The 18,040-nt window shown below is 50.7% G+C and overlaps 1 protein-coding gene across 1 annotated transcript in view; it reads left to right on the top strand.

Moving 5' to 3' along the window:
- The window catches only part of LOC121458866 (signal transducer and activator of transcription 1), a 37,991-nt gene extending 20,436 nt beyond the window's left edge, over positions 1-17,555 (top strand). Inside the window, exons 14-25 of the mRNA XM_041668190.1 lie at positions 87-180; positions 1,151-1,192; positions 2,805-2,888; positions 3,396-3,494; positions 4,444-4,579; positions 6,407-6,456; positions 7,065-7,159; positions 8,092-8,237; positions 9,673-9,858; positions 10,774-10,849; positions 11,771-11,870; positions 15,038-17,555. Coding sequence (XP_041524124.1) covers positions 87-180; positions 1,151-1,192; positions 2,805-2,888; positions 3,396-3,494; positions 4,444-4,579; positions 6,407-6,456; positions 7,065-7,159; positions 8,092-8,237; positions 9,673-9,858; positions 10,774-10,849; positions 11,771-11,870; positions 15,038-15,052 — 1,123 coding nt within the window. The 3' untranslated portion in view covers positions 15,053-17,555. The remainder of the gene's footprint in view (positions 1-86; positions 181-1,150; positions 1,193-2,804; positions 2,889-3,395; positions 3,495-4,443; positions 4,580-6,406; positions 6,457-7,064; positions 7,160-8,091; positions 8,238-9,672; positions 9,859-10,773; positions 10,850-11,770; positions 11,871-15,037) is intronic.
- The last annotated feature ends 485 nt before the right edge of the window (positions 17,556-18,040 follow it).

Below are 18,040 nucleotides of genomic sequence, written 5' to 3'. Positions count from 1 at the left end.
TAGGTGAGACGCCTTCTTTGTACTTTGCTCTCTTGTCTGTCTACGGGTTCGAAGCATTTTAAGGCTTTGTGTCTTGCGCTGCACAGATTTCGGAAGTTCAACATCCTGGGCACGCACACAAAAGTGATGAACATGGAAGAGTCCACCAACGGAAGTCTGGCCGCAGAGTTCCGGCACCTGGTAAGCAGAGCAGTTTGCTGTCTGAAAGCTACCGCTGGTCCTTTGGGACTCTCATAGTGTGTGGCCTCTAGACTCGCGCTACCACGGCATCCTGGTCCCTCCTCGGTGTCCCTCGTCTCCTCACTGTGTTTTTTTGACATGCTTACTCCAGAAACACTCTTGGGGCTGTACTGATCTCAGTCAAGTACGTCATCCACTCACATTAAGTATGTGAGCACTTGCCTGTGAGCGGTCGCTATGACTCCCCACAGTGCTCTCAAGAAAGCCATTCCCACGGTCCATCCTCACCGCTCCCACCTTCCAAGTGTGTAGCAGCCTGATTACCGCTGTAGCAAGAGGAGGCCCCAGTCCACAGGTGTGGCACCTTTTCACTGAGTCCCAGCTTATGAGCCGCAGACCTCTTGGCTAGGGAGTTAACGTGTGAGGCAAGAGCCTCTGCCCAGCTTGGGCATCCGAGAGTGTCCAGAACAGCCCTTTCAACTTCAAAGACTGAAGTGTGATCTGGGAGACTATGTCGGCCTGGGGTGCCGAGCCTAGGCTGGGAGACCTGGGGTGCCGAGCCTAGGCTAGGAGACCTGGGGTGCCGAGCCTAGGCTGGGAGACCTGGGGTGCCGAGCCTAGCCTGGGAGACCTGGGGTGCCGAGCCTAGCCTGGGAGACCTGGGGTGCCGAGCCTAGCCCGAGAGACTGCTGAGACAGCCAAGAAGCTGCCTCGTGAGTCTGGGACCATGAAAGAGCTGCGGACGGTGCTGATGTACCATTGCACAAGGAAGCGCCGTAGTTCAGGGGCCTCATCTCTGTCAGCGTGCCCACATCCCAGCAGGCTGCTGGAGGAGTCACTTTCCTTCCTGTTCTGCCAATAGTGTCACATACGTCTCTCTGGTCCTGATGGGACTGATTTGTGAACGAAGATATCAACTGTGTTGGTTAGCCTTATTTGTAAGTTAACCATGTGGTCTTTTGTTTTACAGCAACTGAAAGAACAGAAAAATGCTGGCAACAGAACTAACGAGGTGAGCATCTCTGGACTGTGAGGGGGTCCTGACCAGACTATGTGTTCTGAAAGGACACATCACAGAGGTCCTTAGACCTGACAGGGAAGAGCACTGGGGTGTCGGTGAAAATGCCTCCCTGCCTTTGTACTTTTTGGGTAGAAGGCAGTGTAACCCACAGTCTCATAGGACCTACAAAGACAGCCAACCGAATGGGGCACAATGGGCTTTTGTATTGTTCATATCTGGGTGAAGGAAAGGAGACCCAGAAGTTAGTGCGATTTAGCCAAGAATACATGGAAAAGCGGCAGCAAGAGACAGAAAGTTACTATTTTTGTCATAGTTACTATGATGAGGCATGTTTCATACATGCTGAAACGCCAGGAACAAAAAGCAAGTTGGGGAGGAAAGGGTTTATTTGGCTTACCCATCCACACCACAGTCCATCACTGGAGGAAGCTAGGACAGGAGCTCAAACAGAGCAGGAACCCGGAGGCAGGCACTGATGCAGAGGCCATGGAGGGGAGCTGCTTACTGGCCTGCTCCTCGTGGCTTGCTCAGCCTGCTTTGTTATAGAACCCAGGACCACCAGCCCAGGGATGACACCTACCATGGGCTTCCCCCGCCCAATCATTAATAAAGAAAATGCTCTACAACCAGATCTTATGGAAGAATTTTCTCAAGTGAGGGTCCCGCCCCCCCACTTGTGCTGGGCTGACTTGAAACCGTCCAGCACAGTGACTGATACCGAAGACCTGGTGTTGTGAGGGTTCCCTGCCACCGTATCTCCTACATGGTACCATCGCCTTCTCACAGATCCCTTTTACAGCCTGAGCCTTAGGAGTTATGTTTGTGGCGATTGCAAAATGAGAGATGGTTGGGCGTAGTGGCACGCACCTTTAATCCCAGCGTTCAGGAGGCAGAGACAAATGGATCTCCGTGAGTTGGAGGCCAGCCTGGTCTATTAAGGGAGATCCAGGACCATGGCTACACAGAGAAACCCTGTCTCAAAAAAAAAAGCAAAGGAAAAAAATAAAAAGGGAAATGAGAGATGGATAGACAAAATGCTTGTGTATGGTTCGGTTCGGAATTGTCCTTGGTGCGCACACCACTTGCTGTCATTCCACGTCACGACCAGTAGAGGTCACTGAAGCAATAAAGCAAATGGTGGTTTGTGCAGCCACCTTCCAGTCAGCTTCCTTAGCTGTCTCCGTCACCCTCTGTGATCCCAAGGCACTCTGGAAGCTCTCCCTTTCTACCCACCCGATGCGTTTATGACCGCCACGTTAGTCCTTTCTGTAGAGGCTCTCACTTGAGAGGCATGTGCTCTCTGCCTTTGCCTCCATCGCCGCTTGAGCTGTGCGGTCCACGCGGGCAGGCAGATGGTTGGAGGTCAAGAGGATAAACCCATCTGTAGTGCCTTCCCACTGATGTTTCTCTCTCTAAATAGATTTGCTGTAATTACAGACACCTTTGAGAGAACACCTAGGCGCTGGGAACTTTAAAATCTGGGGGAGGTTGTTGCATTCTGAAGTCTTCCGGACCACGGTTGATTTTTAGGATCTCTGCGACCTGTTTGGGTTCTGGGAGCGGCAGGGTCAGTGATCAAGCTGTCTTCTTTTCCTCTTCCTAGGGGCCTCTCATTGTCACGGAAGAACTCCACTCCCTTAGCTTTGAGACCCAGCTGTGCCAGCCAGGCCTAGTGATTGACCTTGAGGTGAGATTTACCAAGGGAGAACATGCTTGATTTTTTTACTTCCACAGGGTTTTTATTTCAGAGTTAACTTACCTAATAGCAAAAAAAAAAAAAAAAAAAGTGATCCCTTTAAGAACTTATTATTCTAAAAATTCTGTGTGTATGGATGTTTTATCTGCATGTAGGTCTGTATACCCCATGTATGTCTGGTGCCTGCAGAGGTCAGAAGAGGGCACCAGATCCCCGGGGATCCAAGTTACAGACATTCGTGAGCCACGATGTGGGGGTGGGAATCAAACCCTGGTCCTCTGGAAGAGTGACCAGTGCCCTTGACTGCCGAGCCCCCTCTCTTGTCCCCAGGGTGATCTCCTCCAGCTAATACTAAGTTGACATTCGTGATTCGGGAAGCTGGAGGCTTGAATAAACCTTAAAAGAGATGTTTCGTAAAAGAGATGTTCTGATTGAGACAGGAGCTGCTGAGTGTTTGCCTGTGAGTCAAATGTTCTCAAGGTCTCTGTTCCCTTCCAGACCACCTCTCTGCCTGTCGTGGTGATCTCCAACGTCAGCCAGCTCCCCAGCGGCTGGGCTTCCATACTGTGGTACAACATGCTGGTGACGGAACCCAGGGTACGGAAAACACGTTTGCTTTAGTACAGTCGCTCAAGGCTGAGCTGCCTGCCGCCCGCTCCCTGTGACCCCGTCCGTGGCTTCACTAAAGACTCGAGGGACTGGACTGGCAAAGTAGTCAGGCACACGTGCTGGCCAGTGATTTCCCTCCCATGGGCACGAACGCAGGCAGCTGGTGATCTGATTTCTCTGGTTGTCGAGTGAGTCTCTTGGTGTCATTTGTTGTAAAATGTCAGCATTTGTTCAGTGAACATGCCCTTGTCTTAGAGGGCGAAGGGACTGCCGATTGGTTGTTGATTCTCAGTAGGAGAAATACTCGTGCTCTCTAAAGTAACCAGGAGCTCTTGTTAAATACAGAATCATTGCTTCCTGGGGAATTCCAGAGTTCAGCTTCATCAGCCTCTAGACACGGCATTTCCGTCAGCCCATCGACACAAAGCTGAAATGCCCTTCTTTTGAAAGGCACCTTATGTAATGTATTTGATAACTTCTTACCAAGTCTCTAGCTCAATGCCACTGACGTCGTGCCTGGGTGAAGCTTTTCTAACACCCATATCCTCTCCAAAACGGACCCCTGGCTTTCTTGTGCTTAGACACATCCTACTACATCAGCACAGTGCTTGGCACTGTTTTAAACAATGAAGCCACCCACAAAAATCACAAAAGTTCAAAAACCAGAGAGGCCAAAACAATTGCGAGCGGCGATAAAAAGCCAGGACGTTGTTCTGTTCCATCTCACTTGGGAACATCAATGCGTGGCCACAACGGTGCCTCGAGTATCAGTTTTGTAGTTAAAATGCTAGTGAGGAAATAGATTTTAACCGTGCTAGCTCGGAGGCTTCTCATCCCCAGCTAGAAGCCTGTGTGTCACAGAAGCTAGCACTGAGCTCTGGGGCCTGTGCTGCTGGTGGCTCCCCTGTGACCCCAGCTTCTGGGTGTTTCTTTCTAGAACCTCTCCTTCTTCCTGAACCCACCGTGCGCGCGCTGGTCCCAGCTCTCCGAGGTGCTGAGCTGGCAGTTTTCATCGGTCACCAAGAGAGGTCTCAACGCTGACCAGCTGAGCATGCTGGGAGAGAAGCTTCTGGGTAAGGTGACCGCCCACCCGCGGCAGCTTTCGCTTTCCATCTGCCTTTATTCTTTCTTTCTTTCCTTCTTTCTTTTTTATTTTGGTTTTTTGAGACAGGGTTTCTCTGTAGCTTTTGGAGCCTGCCTTGGAACTGGCTCTGTAGAGCAGGCTGGCCTCGAACTCATAAAGATCCACCTGTCTCTGCCTCCTGAATGCTGGGATTAAAGGCGTGCGCCACCACCGCCTGACTATTCTGTTTCTTAAAGGTAGGAGAACGTTAAAAATCAGTTGGCTTTTTAATTACAGCCAACTGTAGCCAAGTGAGAGGAATGCTTTGAAAACAAAGTTAAGTCCTGGCAAAGGAGCAGTGAATCCCCCCATGCACACGCAACCCCACCCGCACGGACTCCATATCACCTTCCCACGCACACCACCACGCACTCCACCCCACTCCCACGCACCCCACACCACCCATGCGCCCCACACCACCCCCACGCACACCACCCACACCCACACACACCACCACTCTCTTAACATTTCTGGTACAGGATTTCAGGGTAAGTTTTCAGATTATAAAATATGTCACATGAGCCTGAAATGAGTTATCGATGAGACGGACGAGCTCAAATCTGTCCTTAGGGAGTAAGCAAGGAAAGTCCCTGACACAGAATAAAGTTCTAGGCTTAAAAGCCCCAGACTCTCGGGCCAGGCGGGCCCGTGTTGCAGGAGGCAGGGCCAGTTCTGTCCATCAGGCGAGGCTGGACCAGGATAGGGGATTCTCTCTTAGTGGCTGATGAATGAAAGAGCCAGTCATCGCTGACAGACCTTCCAATGAACGGGAGTATCTGAACCATGTCTTTAAGATTCCATCGACTCCGTTGTCCATCACAGACTGCAGCGGAAGTGGGGCCTTCTCAGCCAGGGGACCCTCCGCAGCGCCTTCTACCCAACTTGCATATTAAGGAAGGTCTCAGGTCTTGCTCCGTATCTGCATTTGATGAGATTCAAGGATTTTTTCCCTGCTTGTTGCTTACCTGTGGTTTTCCTTAAATGAAGGCAGTGTGGATGTAACATTAGGTCAGACCGGTCTGTTTTAGTTCTATGGCTAAGCCTGACTGTGGCTTGCATTAGTCTGAGCCACTGTCCAGTCTGGGAGAAGGCAGAGGGAAACAACAGAAGTCTAAAGTCTAAAGTGAGAGTATGAAGCCAAGTACTAGTTCCGATGATCACGGGGTAATCTTGGTCTTACTTTGAACTGTTCAGCTCATCTGTAGGGCTTTTGGTAGGGGAGACTTCGTGTAGGCAGTTAGGGGAGCAACGGGAAATCATGCTGGGTGGGGTTGGGAGGGAGGGCTTCTCCAGAGAGCCTTGCAGGGACAGATACCAGAGTAGCATCAGCTTGGAAGGGAGACCTAAGAGGCAGCAGACGGCTCTGTGATGCTTCAGTCTCCAGCATATTTCCATAGTCAGAAGCCCAGTAATCCCCGCCGTTCCTTCCTGCCGTGAGAATCAAGGCAGCAGACAGGTGTGCTGGCTGGCGCACATCTGTAATCTCAGTGCTGGGAGAGAGAGGCAGGGCCAAGGGAGGGGTGATGAGTTTGAGACAGGGAGAGCCTGTCTTACAAAATAAAGAAGTGAAATACAACCACCACTCATAGGGTTTCGACCATTTGGTGGTGTCCACTTGGTCTGTGTAGCTGCCGACCCATTTCCGGTTCCTGGACCAGAGAGCCAGTCACCCCTTTGCACTAAGTTCTTCCATCTTGAGCAGCTATATACAAAGTTGTCCATCTGGCTAGAGTGTCCGATCCATTTCAGTCTAATAAAAGGGCTACTTCCCCCTTAGGTCCTAACGCGGGCCCTGACGGTCTTATTCCGTGGACGAGGTTCTGTAAGGTAGGTGCTGCCTGGGTTTTACAGCTCTGACCGCGGTTCTTTCCACTCTGGGGCGGCTTTCCTATTTCTCGGGGTGGCAGCTCGCTGTTTGCTTGTTCTGGCATGTTCGTCCGCCCCCTCACACCCCCTAGGCCAGTTGTTTACTTTCCTTCTGTTCAGGAGGTTGTTCCAAGCCCGACAGGAAGCACCTGTCTGGGCGATAACATTCTTCCACACCCCAAAGCGTCTCCAGTCCCTCACGGCGGCCCCTTAATCAGCAGGGTTCTGGCTGAGGCCGTGTGAAATGTGTGCAGTGACCTGTGCAGAACCGCTCGCGCTGAGGGCACTAGAACAGGATGTTGCTACCCGGTTGGGCCCCGCCAGCTGGAGCTGAGCCGCTCACACTGGCCCTGACTCCAGTCATCTGGGAGAGCATCCCTGCTGGGGTGCTGCAGTTGGGCCAAGGTGCCAGGGAAAAGGAGAGCGCCAGTTAGTCAGTCAGAGGCTAGGGACTCGGGCATCCCCTGCTAAGGGACAGCTGTCACTCGTGCCTGAGCTGGGGCCTCTTTGGAAGGGACAGGGCACGCCGCTGCTTTTGTTTAACCAACTGTGCGTTTCTGTACTTGCAGGAAAATATTAACGATAAAAATTTTTCCTTCTGGCCTTGGATCGACACCATCCTGGAACTCATTAAAAAACACCTGCTCTGCCTCTGGAATGACGGGTAAGGGTCACCGAGGGCTGAACGTGGAAACGGTTTTTAGCATGTGTGCTTACGGCTGCGACAAGGTCTAAGCTGGGCTTCATTACTTGAGAGGAACTTGGTCTCCTCACAGACATGCACAGGAGTCACAGCTGTCTGTGAGCACAGCAAACTGTAGGCCAGCCAAGGCTACCCAGCGAGATTCTGTCTTAAAAATAATAGAAGAGAAGGGGTTAACTCATTTGTCCCCGGGATCAATGGCTATCTCAACCCTAGCTTCCAGTTGACAGGAAGTGCCGCGCCCCGCGCTCCGGTGTCTGTACCCAGTTCGCGAGCTTCGGGCAAGGGGGCTGGAGGTTAAAATACACAGACACACACAGACAGAGAGACCGCAACATGGGTCATCGTTGAATTCCCCAAGGATGCCCCCTTTATTGTGTTCAGGGGCACATTATATAGAGAGAGCCATGCCCCAGCCAAACCCACCAGAAACCATTCTCCTGCCGTTTGGGAACTCCTGAAGGTCTCCTGCTCAGAGCAGCTGCTGGCACTCAGATCAGGGGAAAACAAGAAATTCAGGATCTGGGGGTCTCACTGCTCCCAACAAGGAAGTGCTGGCTGGCCGTATGAAAATGCACCCTCTGAGCCCGCATCTCCAGTACGAGATGCATAGACAATCATTTTCATGGTGTTTAAAATCAGCGAGGACCGGAAGAAGGCCCCTCACTTGTTTATGGAGCTTCATGCCAATGCAGCGTTCCTCTCGGTTCTTACTTGAGCACATCGTGTGTAAAGGAGAGGCGTCTGTAAGCCTCGGTTAAACATTTTGAATGTGCGTTTTTTATAATACGTTCTGTTTTCAAGTGGCAGCACTTTTCTTAGATTGTTAAGTCAAAATGAAAATTAAAACTCATGGATGAAATACAAAATATTCCTATTAATCTAATGTCCAGGTGCATCATGGGCTTTATCAGCAAGGAGCGAGAACGCGCTCTGCTTAAGGACCAGCAGCCGGGGACGTTCCTGCTGAGGTTCAGTGAGAGCTCCCGGGAAGGCGCCATCACGTTCACGTGGGTGGAGCGGTCGCAGAACGGAGGGGGTGAGTGAAGCGGGTCTGCGCACGCGCAAGCCTACCGTCCCTGCATCCACCCCTGCAGAGCGATCAGTTTGGGTAGCTTTGGAACTGAAATCGCGTATCCTATAATTACATAAGCTCCCCACCACCGGGAACACCGGTGTCAAGCTGCCCGGGACACGTGAGAATGATGCCTTTCAGAGCCCAAGGCCAAGTTTTTCCTTTCTCTCGGGTCTGTTGCCTGCAGATCAAGGATATGAGTCAACACTATCTGCACCCAGTTGTTGGAAGGGATCACATTTCCCACAGTGTAGGATTTCAGACGTAGCCAGCTCCAGGATACCTTGCCTGGGCGAGGACCGACTTTGTGCGCTGCGCGTCCACCCAGTTACAGGGGGCCGCGAGGATGGGGTGCAGCTCCGCCCACCTTCAGGGGAGGGACTTCGTCTCTCTGCCTGTTAGATACCTGTTTAGCGGATCTCTGTGAGTTCGAGGCCAGCCTGGTCTACAAGAGCTAGTTCCAGGACAGGCTCCAAAACCACAGAGAAACCCTGTCTCGAAAAACAAAAACAAAAAAAAAACCAAAAAAAAACCCAAAAAAACAAACGTAGCTCCGAACGCAGCTTTCCTGTGATAAGATGGGGCAGGTGGGAAGAAGGAAAAGTAACAGTGACAAACCGATGGTTGCTTATGACTTGCCGCTGGAGGGGAAGCAGGGACTTCTTGTTTTCAGGAGATAGAGTCAGAAAGAAGGAATACTCTTCTACTTTTTTTTTTTTTTTCTGATGAAAACAGCCAGAGACCTGGATTCAGGTCCAGTGCCGGCAGTGGGCACTGAGGTCTGCCCCGTTTTGTTTTTTCCTGGTAGTTCATTTCCCAAACCCATTGAGAGATGGGGCTAGGAGACCTCTCAAAGAGGAGCAGGGCAGCGTGGGCTACAGAATTGTCAGAAACCTGAGGGAGAGCCCCAGCTTGGAGCAACAGGGCATGCTCTGCTCCGAGGTGTCCTGGGCTCCGAACACCTGAAGCACAGCTTATGCCCTGGGAGAGACTATAGGGAAGAAGTAGCTTGCAGCATCTTTGTTTTGAGAATTGCTTGTTTTAATAAAACGGGGTTTTTCACTATGAAAGGAAAGTAGGAAGGGGGCTCATCTTTAATAACACGATTTGCAGCCCGAGCCCAGTGACCCGGGCAGAGATATCCGTGGATGGGCATTGCTTTTGTTAAAGATGCAAGCTTTGCACTGGAACTAAACCCTGAGCAGAGGTCAGCAAGTGTGTTGTTCCTGAACAAAGGCAGCGCTTGCTTTTCCTCCGAAGGCAGGATTAGAACACAGAGGCCCTGGGTGGACAGACCTCGCGGGTTGTACCTGCTCCTCACCAGACTCTGCCTGCAGGAACTTTAGACCTCTCTGAGGTGCTAGGTACTCAGTCAGCCTCTGTGATTTCCTCCTCCTAGAACCCGACTTCCACGCCGTTGAACCCTACACGAAGAAAGAGCTTTCAGCGGTTACTTTCCCCGACATTATCCGCAATTACAAAGTGATGGCTGCTGAGAATATCCCAGAGAATCCCCTGAAGTACCTGTACCCCAACACAGACAAAGACCATGCCTTTGGGAAGTACTACTCCAGGCCAAAGGAAGGTGAGTGTGCAGCCCGCCGTGGTGCCCCAGATGGGAGAGGACAGCGAGGTCTGTGGTGCTCAGTTGCTCCCAAGCGAGTTCCAAACACATTGGCCCCCATCATCCTATCAGTGGCTCATGATGGCACAGATACCAGTCCATCGCTTCTGAATTGATGGGGCAGGGTTTTTTAGACAACGCCATACACTCAGTACAGCTGAAGTGAAATATCGCTTGGCCTGCTGTGGCTAGTATGCAATGAATACATATTTCTGTTCTGAGGATACTGGGAAAATCCATGTCTAGTTTTTATATGTTTGTTACTGCTTTCTCTACGTGAAAGGGTAGAGGGTAGGAACCAAGGCTGACCAATTTCTTCTAGCCTGCCTGGGTTCAGGATAAATGAGCGGTCCATTTGGGTGGGCTCAGTTGCTTCTTAGAGCCTGTGGTTGTGAGACTTAGGGGCCAGAGACTTCTCGGATGCAAGTCTGCCTCTCCGGTCATGGGATCACATTCGGGAAAATTCATACTAGACCTGGCCAGTTTTGGAACATGCCAACAAAGCTAGTAGCTGTTTGAAATATGAAGTCTAACTAGCTGTACCTTGACTCTGGGGCAAAGATCCCTTTAGGCTACCCCACGGCTGTGCATATTCCATCAGCTAGACCAGCCTGACCTTGGCATTCCTGGGCTTCATTCGTCTTCCTCCAAGACCACAAGCCTTGGGAAGAGGCCAGTGGCTAGACCCCTGGCCTTCTCTTGGCCGTTTCTCCATTCCCACCAGGATCTCAGATGACCTTGGCAGGAAGGTCATGACCCCGTAAGGTTCCAGGACGCGAAGTTGTCAAGTCAGACAGAATGGGTCCCTCGAAGCGACGGTTCCCTTCCTGTGTAATTTCTGCTAACGCGAATGCCGTGATGTGTGCTTGCTTCCAGCCCCAGAACCAATGGAGCTTGACGACCCTAAGCGAACGGGCTACATCAAGACCGAGTTGATTTCGGTGTCTGAAGTGTAAGTGAGCTCGGAAGACTGACAGTGTCAGAGCCTCACGCCAGCCTGGCTCCTGGCGGGGGCCCCTGGATGGCGTTGGCTCGTAGCTTGCTTTTCTGCTGTAGTTGATGCTGCCATTACAGTTGGACTTTTTGGAAAGATCCTGACTAGCCCCCCGGTGTGACTGCTTGTCAGCATTTTACTGCCTTAAGATAAACAGCAACAAAAATCCCAAGCGAAAACAGCAATGAACAAAATAAAAATAAAGCGAAGTTGTATGTAAGGAATATACTTTCTCCCCAGATTGATCCTTTGGAAAAGTATGAATAAAATAAACAAAAATGGACGATTGGGAGAGTAGTTCTTTTCAAATCAAGAAAAGGCCAGAGTCATAACCGAGATCCATTTCCTCCACTTGCGTTTATTTTGTTGTTTCATTCCACAAAAGGCAGAAAGTTTTGGAAAAAGTCAATTGTCAGTTATTTGGCTTGCGGCACTGTCTTGGGGTGAATGGATGTAGTCTTCATGTAAAAACACTCTGTGGAGCAGCCTTATCTGCATACAACCCTCAAGGTAGGGATGAGGGATTCCCCCAGACACTTCTCTGGTGCTTTTCTGTCCAGGGTAAGCCTCAGAAGTCTGCCCACGCAGATGACACCGCACACGCTCACACCGAGGCTCCACCAGGCAGCAGGGGTGTAGGCTTCAGTCTTGACAATCGCTCACTCATGTCTAAAGTTTAGTGTATCCCCCCCCCGGGGCCGGGCTGGGGACATAAACCTCCCATGATCTGCAGTCTTCCCGACATGTTTTATAAGGTGTACGCTCTTCTGAAATCAAAATACGAAGTGGTCACTCAGTGGCGGATAAAAGAGAGTCTCGGTGCATTGCTGCCTGTGTAGCTTGCGGTTAACACTGCCCTCTCTCCTCTCTCTCTTCTAGCCATCCCTCTAGACTTCAGACCACGGACAACCTGCTTCCCATGTCTCCGGAGGAGTTTGATGAGATGTCCCGGATAGTGGGCTCTGATTTCGACAGTATGGTGAGTACCGTGGCCGGCTGGTCCCATCCTGAGAACGCCTGAGCAGGCTGGTAGGGCGGCAGATCAGAAGTCTGTCTGTGAGGAGCAGCCTTGGGCAGAGAGAAAACTTTTTAGAGAGATGAGCCTGTATTTAGGACAGCTGCAGCAGCAGCAGCAGGATCTCATCCCTAGTATCCCAGGTGCTCACATTCCCTTCCCCGGGCAGCAGGAAGGCCTAGCTGTACTGACAGTTAACACACTAAGAGACCAAGGTTTTCTGAGGCAGATGTATTCCCGTGGCTGCTTAGGGCCTGGGTGAAGGAGTCATCCTTAGGAGGGCAGATGCTGGTTGGTACAGCATTTCCACACTCGCTCACGGGGGGTAGGGAACAGAGGGCAGGGCGGGGGGCTGAGAGTTCCACTTGCTACATAGGATGCTAACTCATCCTGCCAGCTTTTGAGGCTGTGAAGGACGGGCATGAGGAATGGTTCAGGGAGCGAAGGTTAATTAATAGGTTTCACGATCTAAATAGAAACACGGTGTTTGCAAAAGAGACAGTCTTCTTTGGGGAGAATGTTTTTCAGCTGATCCAGTAGGACCCCTTGCCTTTCAGCCTGAGGTCCATCATCCCACGTGTTCCGTCTGGGTGACTGGCAGTCTCGCTGATGCTGTTTCATTTGAAGCCCCTTGCCACACGGAGTTAGGCCAGTTCACTTTCCAAAGCTTGATTAATGCTTTCCAAAATCATTCTCTTAGCTGTAGCAGGCGTCAGGCGGTTTCCTCGTCGCCGCGGGCTCTGTACCTAGCAAAAGAACGTGTCCCGTAACGAGAGTCAGAGATGGGGACAGGAGAGAGAGGAAGGCTTCAGCCACGGATGTCCGTGTGCTCAGGGAAAGCATGTGTCACCTCAGCTGTTGTCTGTTCCTCACATGGGACCTCACAGAGTGGACTGGGAAGCTCAGGAAATGCTTTCATAGAGCTTCCTGGCTGCTGAGACTGGGCGGAGCTAGTGTGGTCACAGAACCGTGCGGAGTTCTGGGAAGCAAGCCTCCGGTCTGTGTACAGCAGCACCCTGATACTGCTGTCAAGGGTGTTTGGCAAATCTCATATGAAAGTGGAATAACGGCAAAGTTTGAGAACGTGTAAACCTGAGCAAAGGGTCTGAAACCAGGATGCGTTTTCACGCCTCCTCTGCCCCCCAGGAGATCTGCCACGTCACTACTGCCGCTGTGTGCCAGGCAGAAGCTCTTGGCCTCTGTTAAGGCAAAGGCAAGGCAGGGCTGGGTGGGAAGCCTGTGCCTGGAATTTGGCATACGGTTCCAGCTGCCATCACTGTGGGTCCCCGCGACCTACTAAATCCCTAGTTCCTCCATTTGTACAAGGAGCATGACTTTGAGTACGCCGCAGCGGTGAGAACTGGGGGGGTTTCACACCCTCCAACAAATGCCAAGACATGGTTCGTAGCCTCCAGATGCCGTTCTGTTCTAGCAATTTTATCCGTCGGACTTACGGAACAGACACATAGGATGTATAGATATAATAAATTAGTTTGTGAGAAATATCAGCTTACCACAGTAGTCTCCAGGTGAACCCCAATGGTCTCAGAACCTCTATAGAGGTCCTGGTCTGATTGGACAAGGTGAGAATGGGATTGGCCTGTCAAAGCAGCTTAACGTCACCACAGTGTGCTCCGTCCTCGACCCTTTCCCTGACTTCTGTCCCGTGGTAACTCTCGGGAGTGAGAGTATGAGGGCCGAGTGAGGCGACTCTGCCTAGAATCCCAGCAGTTACGAGGCCAGGACAGGAGGAGCTGATGTTGGCGGCCACATTGGGCCACGCAGACATTGTCACAAAACACATGGAAGTAGGTGTGTGCTCCGAGGTGAACTCAGCTGAGCTGGCTTATTTCCATGAGGAGGCGGCAGCCGTGGACTAGAGAGGTAGTGAGGGTGGCCAGCCGGGCCAGCCTTGGCGGTCAGACTCCTGAGGTGACTGTCCATGAGGGCCAGCATCTGAGGACTGGTTTTCTATGCTAGGACGTGGGCATTTATTTATGTAGCATAACGTTCCCATAGAGTGGACTTGACTCTTGGGGCTAGGGTAGAATCCGCTTACTTTCCTAGAGGCCTTTGTCCAGTCTTCACATCAACACTGCCCGCTAGTTTCTTCTCTGGCGCTGGACATTTTATACATGCTTTCTTCGGCCAGACCTGTGTGCTGGGCACTATTAGCCAACGTAGGGTATGAAGAACTTCACAGAGTGGCAGGATTTGGACGCAGGCTGTCTCTCCCGCTCTCCTTCTCTCCCCTGTTCCTGCAGTAGTACACCATTTTAACTACAGATCTGTGTCAACAAGAGTGCCGTTTAAGAGACAAACCCACCAACACGGTTTTCAGTCTCAAACTGCTTTCCTAGAACTCCCTAGAGGCTTTGCGGTCTAGTGCTTAGGCTGGTGAAGTCTTCACTGTGGAGGCTGCCCTTCACTCCGAAGGGCGTTTAGCAGGACCCTGGCCTCTGCCCTAGAATAGAGGCTGCTGGTAGCACCTGCACACGTACACCCTACAATGGCAGGGGCAGCAATGTCTGCAGAGCAGCCAGGGCACGGAACCATCCTGGAGACCTACAACCGCCCCAGCATGGGAGCCAGAGTCAGTGGCAGGCCAGTGTCCTCCGACAGACAGCTGGCTGACCACAATCTCCTGTATCCAGGGCCACAGGGCAGGCTAGGGTGGGGAGCTGAAGGGCTCTGTAGTGGCTTTACTTCTCTGACCCACATCTGAATCACGGGCTTTGTTGATGTTGCCTACCCAGCGGCCATTAAGGGACTGTCATCATTTTTCCCTTATCCCTCTCCCCCGGGTGCATGTGGCTCAGCATTTCCCCCCCGCCTTTTGAACAAGCTGATTTACTAAGCTGCTGCCCCGAGACTTGCATTAACAGCAGAAAGCTTTCTGTAGTCTGTCTGGGTTGAGTCACAGATCTAATCCAGAGTCATAACCCATCAGCTTAGGTGGCAGAAGCGGCCCTGAGTAGTTCAGGGAGGCTAGGCCATGCCAGCCCTTCTGGTCCCATGTGGTAATGTGCTTAGGGGGCATCCCCTTGCTCCGAGGGCAGTGGTGTAAGATACAGGAGTCGCGTGTCACGGCATCCGCGTAATGACCCTAACTGCATTTTGTCTTTTTGCAGATGAGCGCAGTGTAAACATGAATTTCTCTCTTCTCTGGAGACATTTTTCTTCCCATCTGTGACTCCCTCCTGCTCCTGGTCCTTCACCTGCTGTGTTTCTAGGGAAATGCAAGAAAGAACAACACGGTTGTTGCCCCCCCGTTGCTAGCGAGTGGATATTTCTCTTCGCTAGAAACCCGTTACTCCGAAGGACTTCACGCGTCTTCACTGAAGGTGAACCGGAGAGTCACTTGTGTAAAGTAGATTCTGCGGACAGAGCAGAGACCCGCCCAAGGCGTCAGGACTAGACTGCCAGTGTCTGGGAAAGGTGAGGAGTAGAGTGACCTCTAGTAAATGCTGTGTCGTCAGGGTCCAACCGCCGCACATCACGGGACAGTCCGCAGTGTGATGTAGGAGCGGTTCTGTCCTGAAGATACTGGCATGCTCCCTCTGCTGTATGGCTGGAAGTCTTCCGCTCTTTTGCCTATGGCACAGTTCAAAGCCAACTTTATAATGCAGTGATATGTCAGACGATAGTGGACATCCTTCATCTGAGTGTGTGTGGGGGGGAACAGGGGTGTTAGCACATCTTCTACACTGGCCTGTAAAACTGCAGGCACGATTGCGCTCTTCGGTGACCTAGCTTTGTTGTTGGCTGCGGTTAAGCGAAAGTAAACACCCATAGAAGAAAGAACGTTTCCCAAATTCTCAAGTAGTTTCTGTTTAATATATACTCCACCAAGCTAAGTGGGTCTTGCTGTCATTTTGGTCACCGGTTGAATAAAACTATCTTTGCACATCCATTAAGGGAGCCAGCTTTCTTAAGGCAAACATTTTTTTTTTTTAAAGTTGAAATTACAGATCTAGATAAACCCAGCAGTTTTATTCATGTTCTTGAATGGGCTGCCTTTATTATTTCTAGCTGGCTGTCTTCATTAGCCACGAAATTAGAAAAACTAGTAACTGACTTGAATCATTAGCCAAATACGAGTATCAGATAATTCCAAAATACATTCTGTGTCACGGTACTGAACACTCTTTTTCACTGATCATGGGCTTTTTCTGCCAACTATGTTCATATATCGTTCCGTGGTCTGCTCTGTGTTGTCAGACGACTTTGGAGGAACAGTGTTTTACGGTGTGTGCTGTTTTCCCACCTTCCTCCGTGGCCCCGGCACAGTTCAGTGGTCCAGGGATTGCGTGGGTTGCCGAGGTTCTTCTGGGCAGCTGTCCATGCAGCCATGCTGCATCCCATTGTCCCTGCCACAGCCGTGTGCTATGGGCTGCACTTAGCATAGGCACAGCCCTTTCCGTGGTCCCCAACGGAAGCAGAGGCCTCCTCTCTTTCCGTGTACAGCCCGGGACTGGCTGGGCTCTCACAGACTCTTAAACGGAACAAGAAACAAACCATTTTAAAAGTACTGTGTCTAGATGCTGAGATCTAACTATTGCTTACGTCATCTACTGAGAACGGTTGCTGTGGTTTCATTCTGTTGAACTAAGACTTTAAAAAAAAATGTTAAAATGTTAGCCTCCTATTGGTATTTAATATAAAGATATTTAAAATGTCTAGTATTGTGAGTTGGTTTAATATGTATCTCATTGACATATCAGGCCTATTTTAAAATAAGATTAATGACACTATTTTTCTAAGTGTTACCCTTGCTTACTGTCCTGGTAGCCACAGTGACTCTGGCAGTTTAGGGTAGGCATCATGGTGAGGACACTCGTGAGGCAGAGGCACAGGGATCAGAAGTTTAAAGCCATTCCTGGCTACGTGGCAAGTCCAAGGCCAGCCTGGGCTACATGAGTTCATAACTCTTGAAAGAAGAGGGAGCAGGGACAAAAGAGAGGTGTCTAACTTAGTGGAAGAAAATCTCTTTAAATTCTTAAGTCACTGATGTAAGAAGTCACCAAACGTCCTAGCTTAAGGATGTTTGCATTTGAGTATGTCCAAGATGGCATTTTCTAAGACTAGAGCATATATGTCCTACTTCGGATAGACTGATATTACTTAGGCACTGTCTGAGGTGGCATTGCATAAATGGAATCTACTGACTGCCTGAACACTACTGTCGAACATGAAGGCATTGGTCAGCAAACAGAGCAGACCCATGGTGCCCGACGGCTGCAGGGAAGGCACCAGACGATGCTGGAAAAGTTGAAAAGTCTTTGACTTTTGGAGCTTGGCAGCTGCCCCCATCTTGAGGGGATGATTTATCTGAGGGCATCTTTTGTTTAAGATTCATTCATTCATTCATCAAATATGTTGAATTCATCTGTCTTGAACCAGGCATTCCTCTAGATGCGTGGAAGACACTAGTAGACAGAACAAATGCCCCTGTCATAAACGTAAGATGTTCTCAGATACTGGGCTATATGCTCAACAGACACTTTACCCACTGAAGCCCAATGGAGATTTTGTGAAGTAAATGTAGCCAGTGGTCCGTGGTTTGGAGCCCTCGTGGCTCTGGCAGTGGACCTAGGTCCAGGTCCCAGCACCCACACGGCATCTATAACCCCAGTCCCAGGAGATCTGATACATTCTTCTGACCTCCATGGGCGCCAGGCTCATGTGATGTGCAGACCCACACGAAGGCAAAACACTTATACACATAGTTTTTTTAACTAGTCCAAGCCCGGGCCGTGGACTGTGGACTCTGACTTTAAAGGGACAGTATGATGTATTGTAGAAAAATAATCCTAACTTATGACACTTATACTGAGTACACCAAGTAAACTACCCAAAAGGTAGAGTATCTACCATCAAACTTGTGGACTCTGTATTTCATAACGCTGCCGTACTCAGTTCGTTACTGTTGGCCTGTTGGCAGCCCTTCTTATGTCTTCTGCGTAAACGATACCTTGGTGCCCTGACAGTCTAGCTTCATAGCAGATCGGCTGCTAGAACGTGAAAGGCAGCAGGAGGCATGGCTGGTCCCGTAAGGCCCAGTCAGGTCAAGCTCCAGAACAGACACGAGCCCTCTGAGCAGTCCTGGAGAGCCTGCCTTTCCGGCCTGTTGT

This window comes from Microtus oregoni, unplaced genomic scaffold (genome assembly GCF_018167655.1).
Source record: "Microtus oregoni isolate MIOR12 unplaced genomic scaffold, Mior012 000018F_ref0000195, whole genome shotgun sequence".
NCBI lineage: Eukaryota > Metazoa > Chordata > Mammalia > Rodentia > Cricetidae > Microtus > Microtus oregoni.
This window is presented reverse-complemented; position numbering and strand designations above follow the sequence as displayed.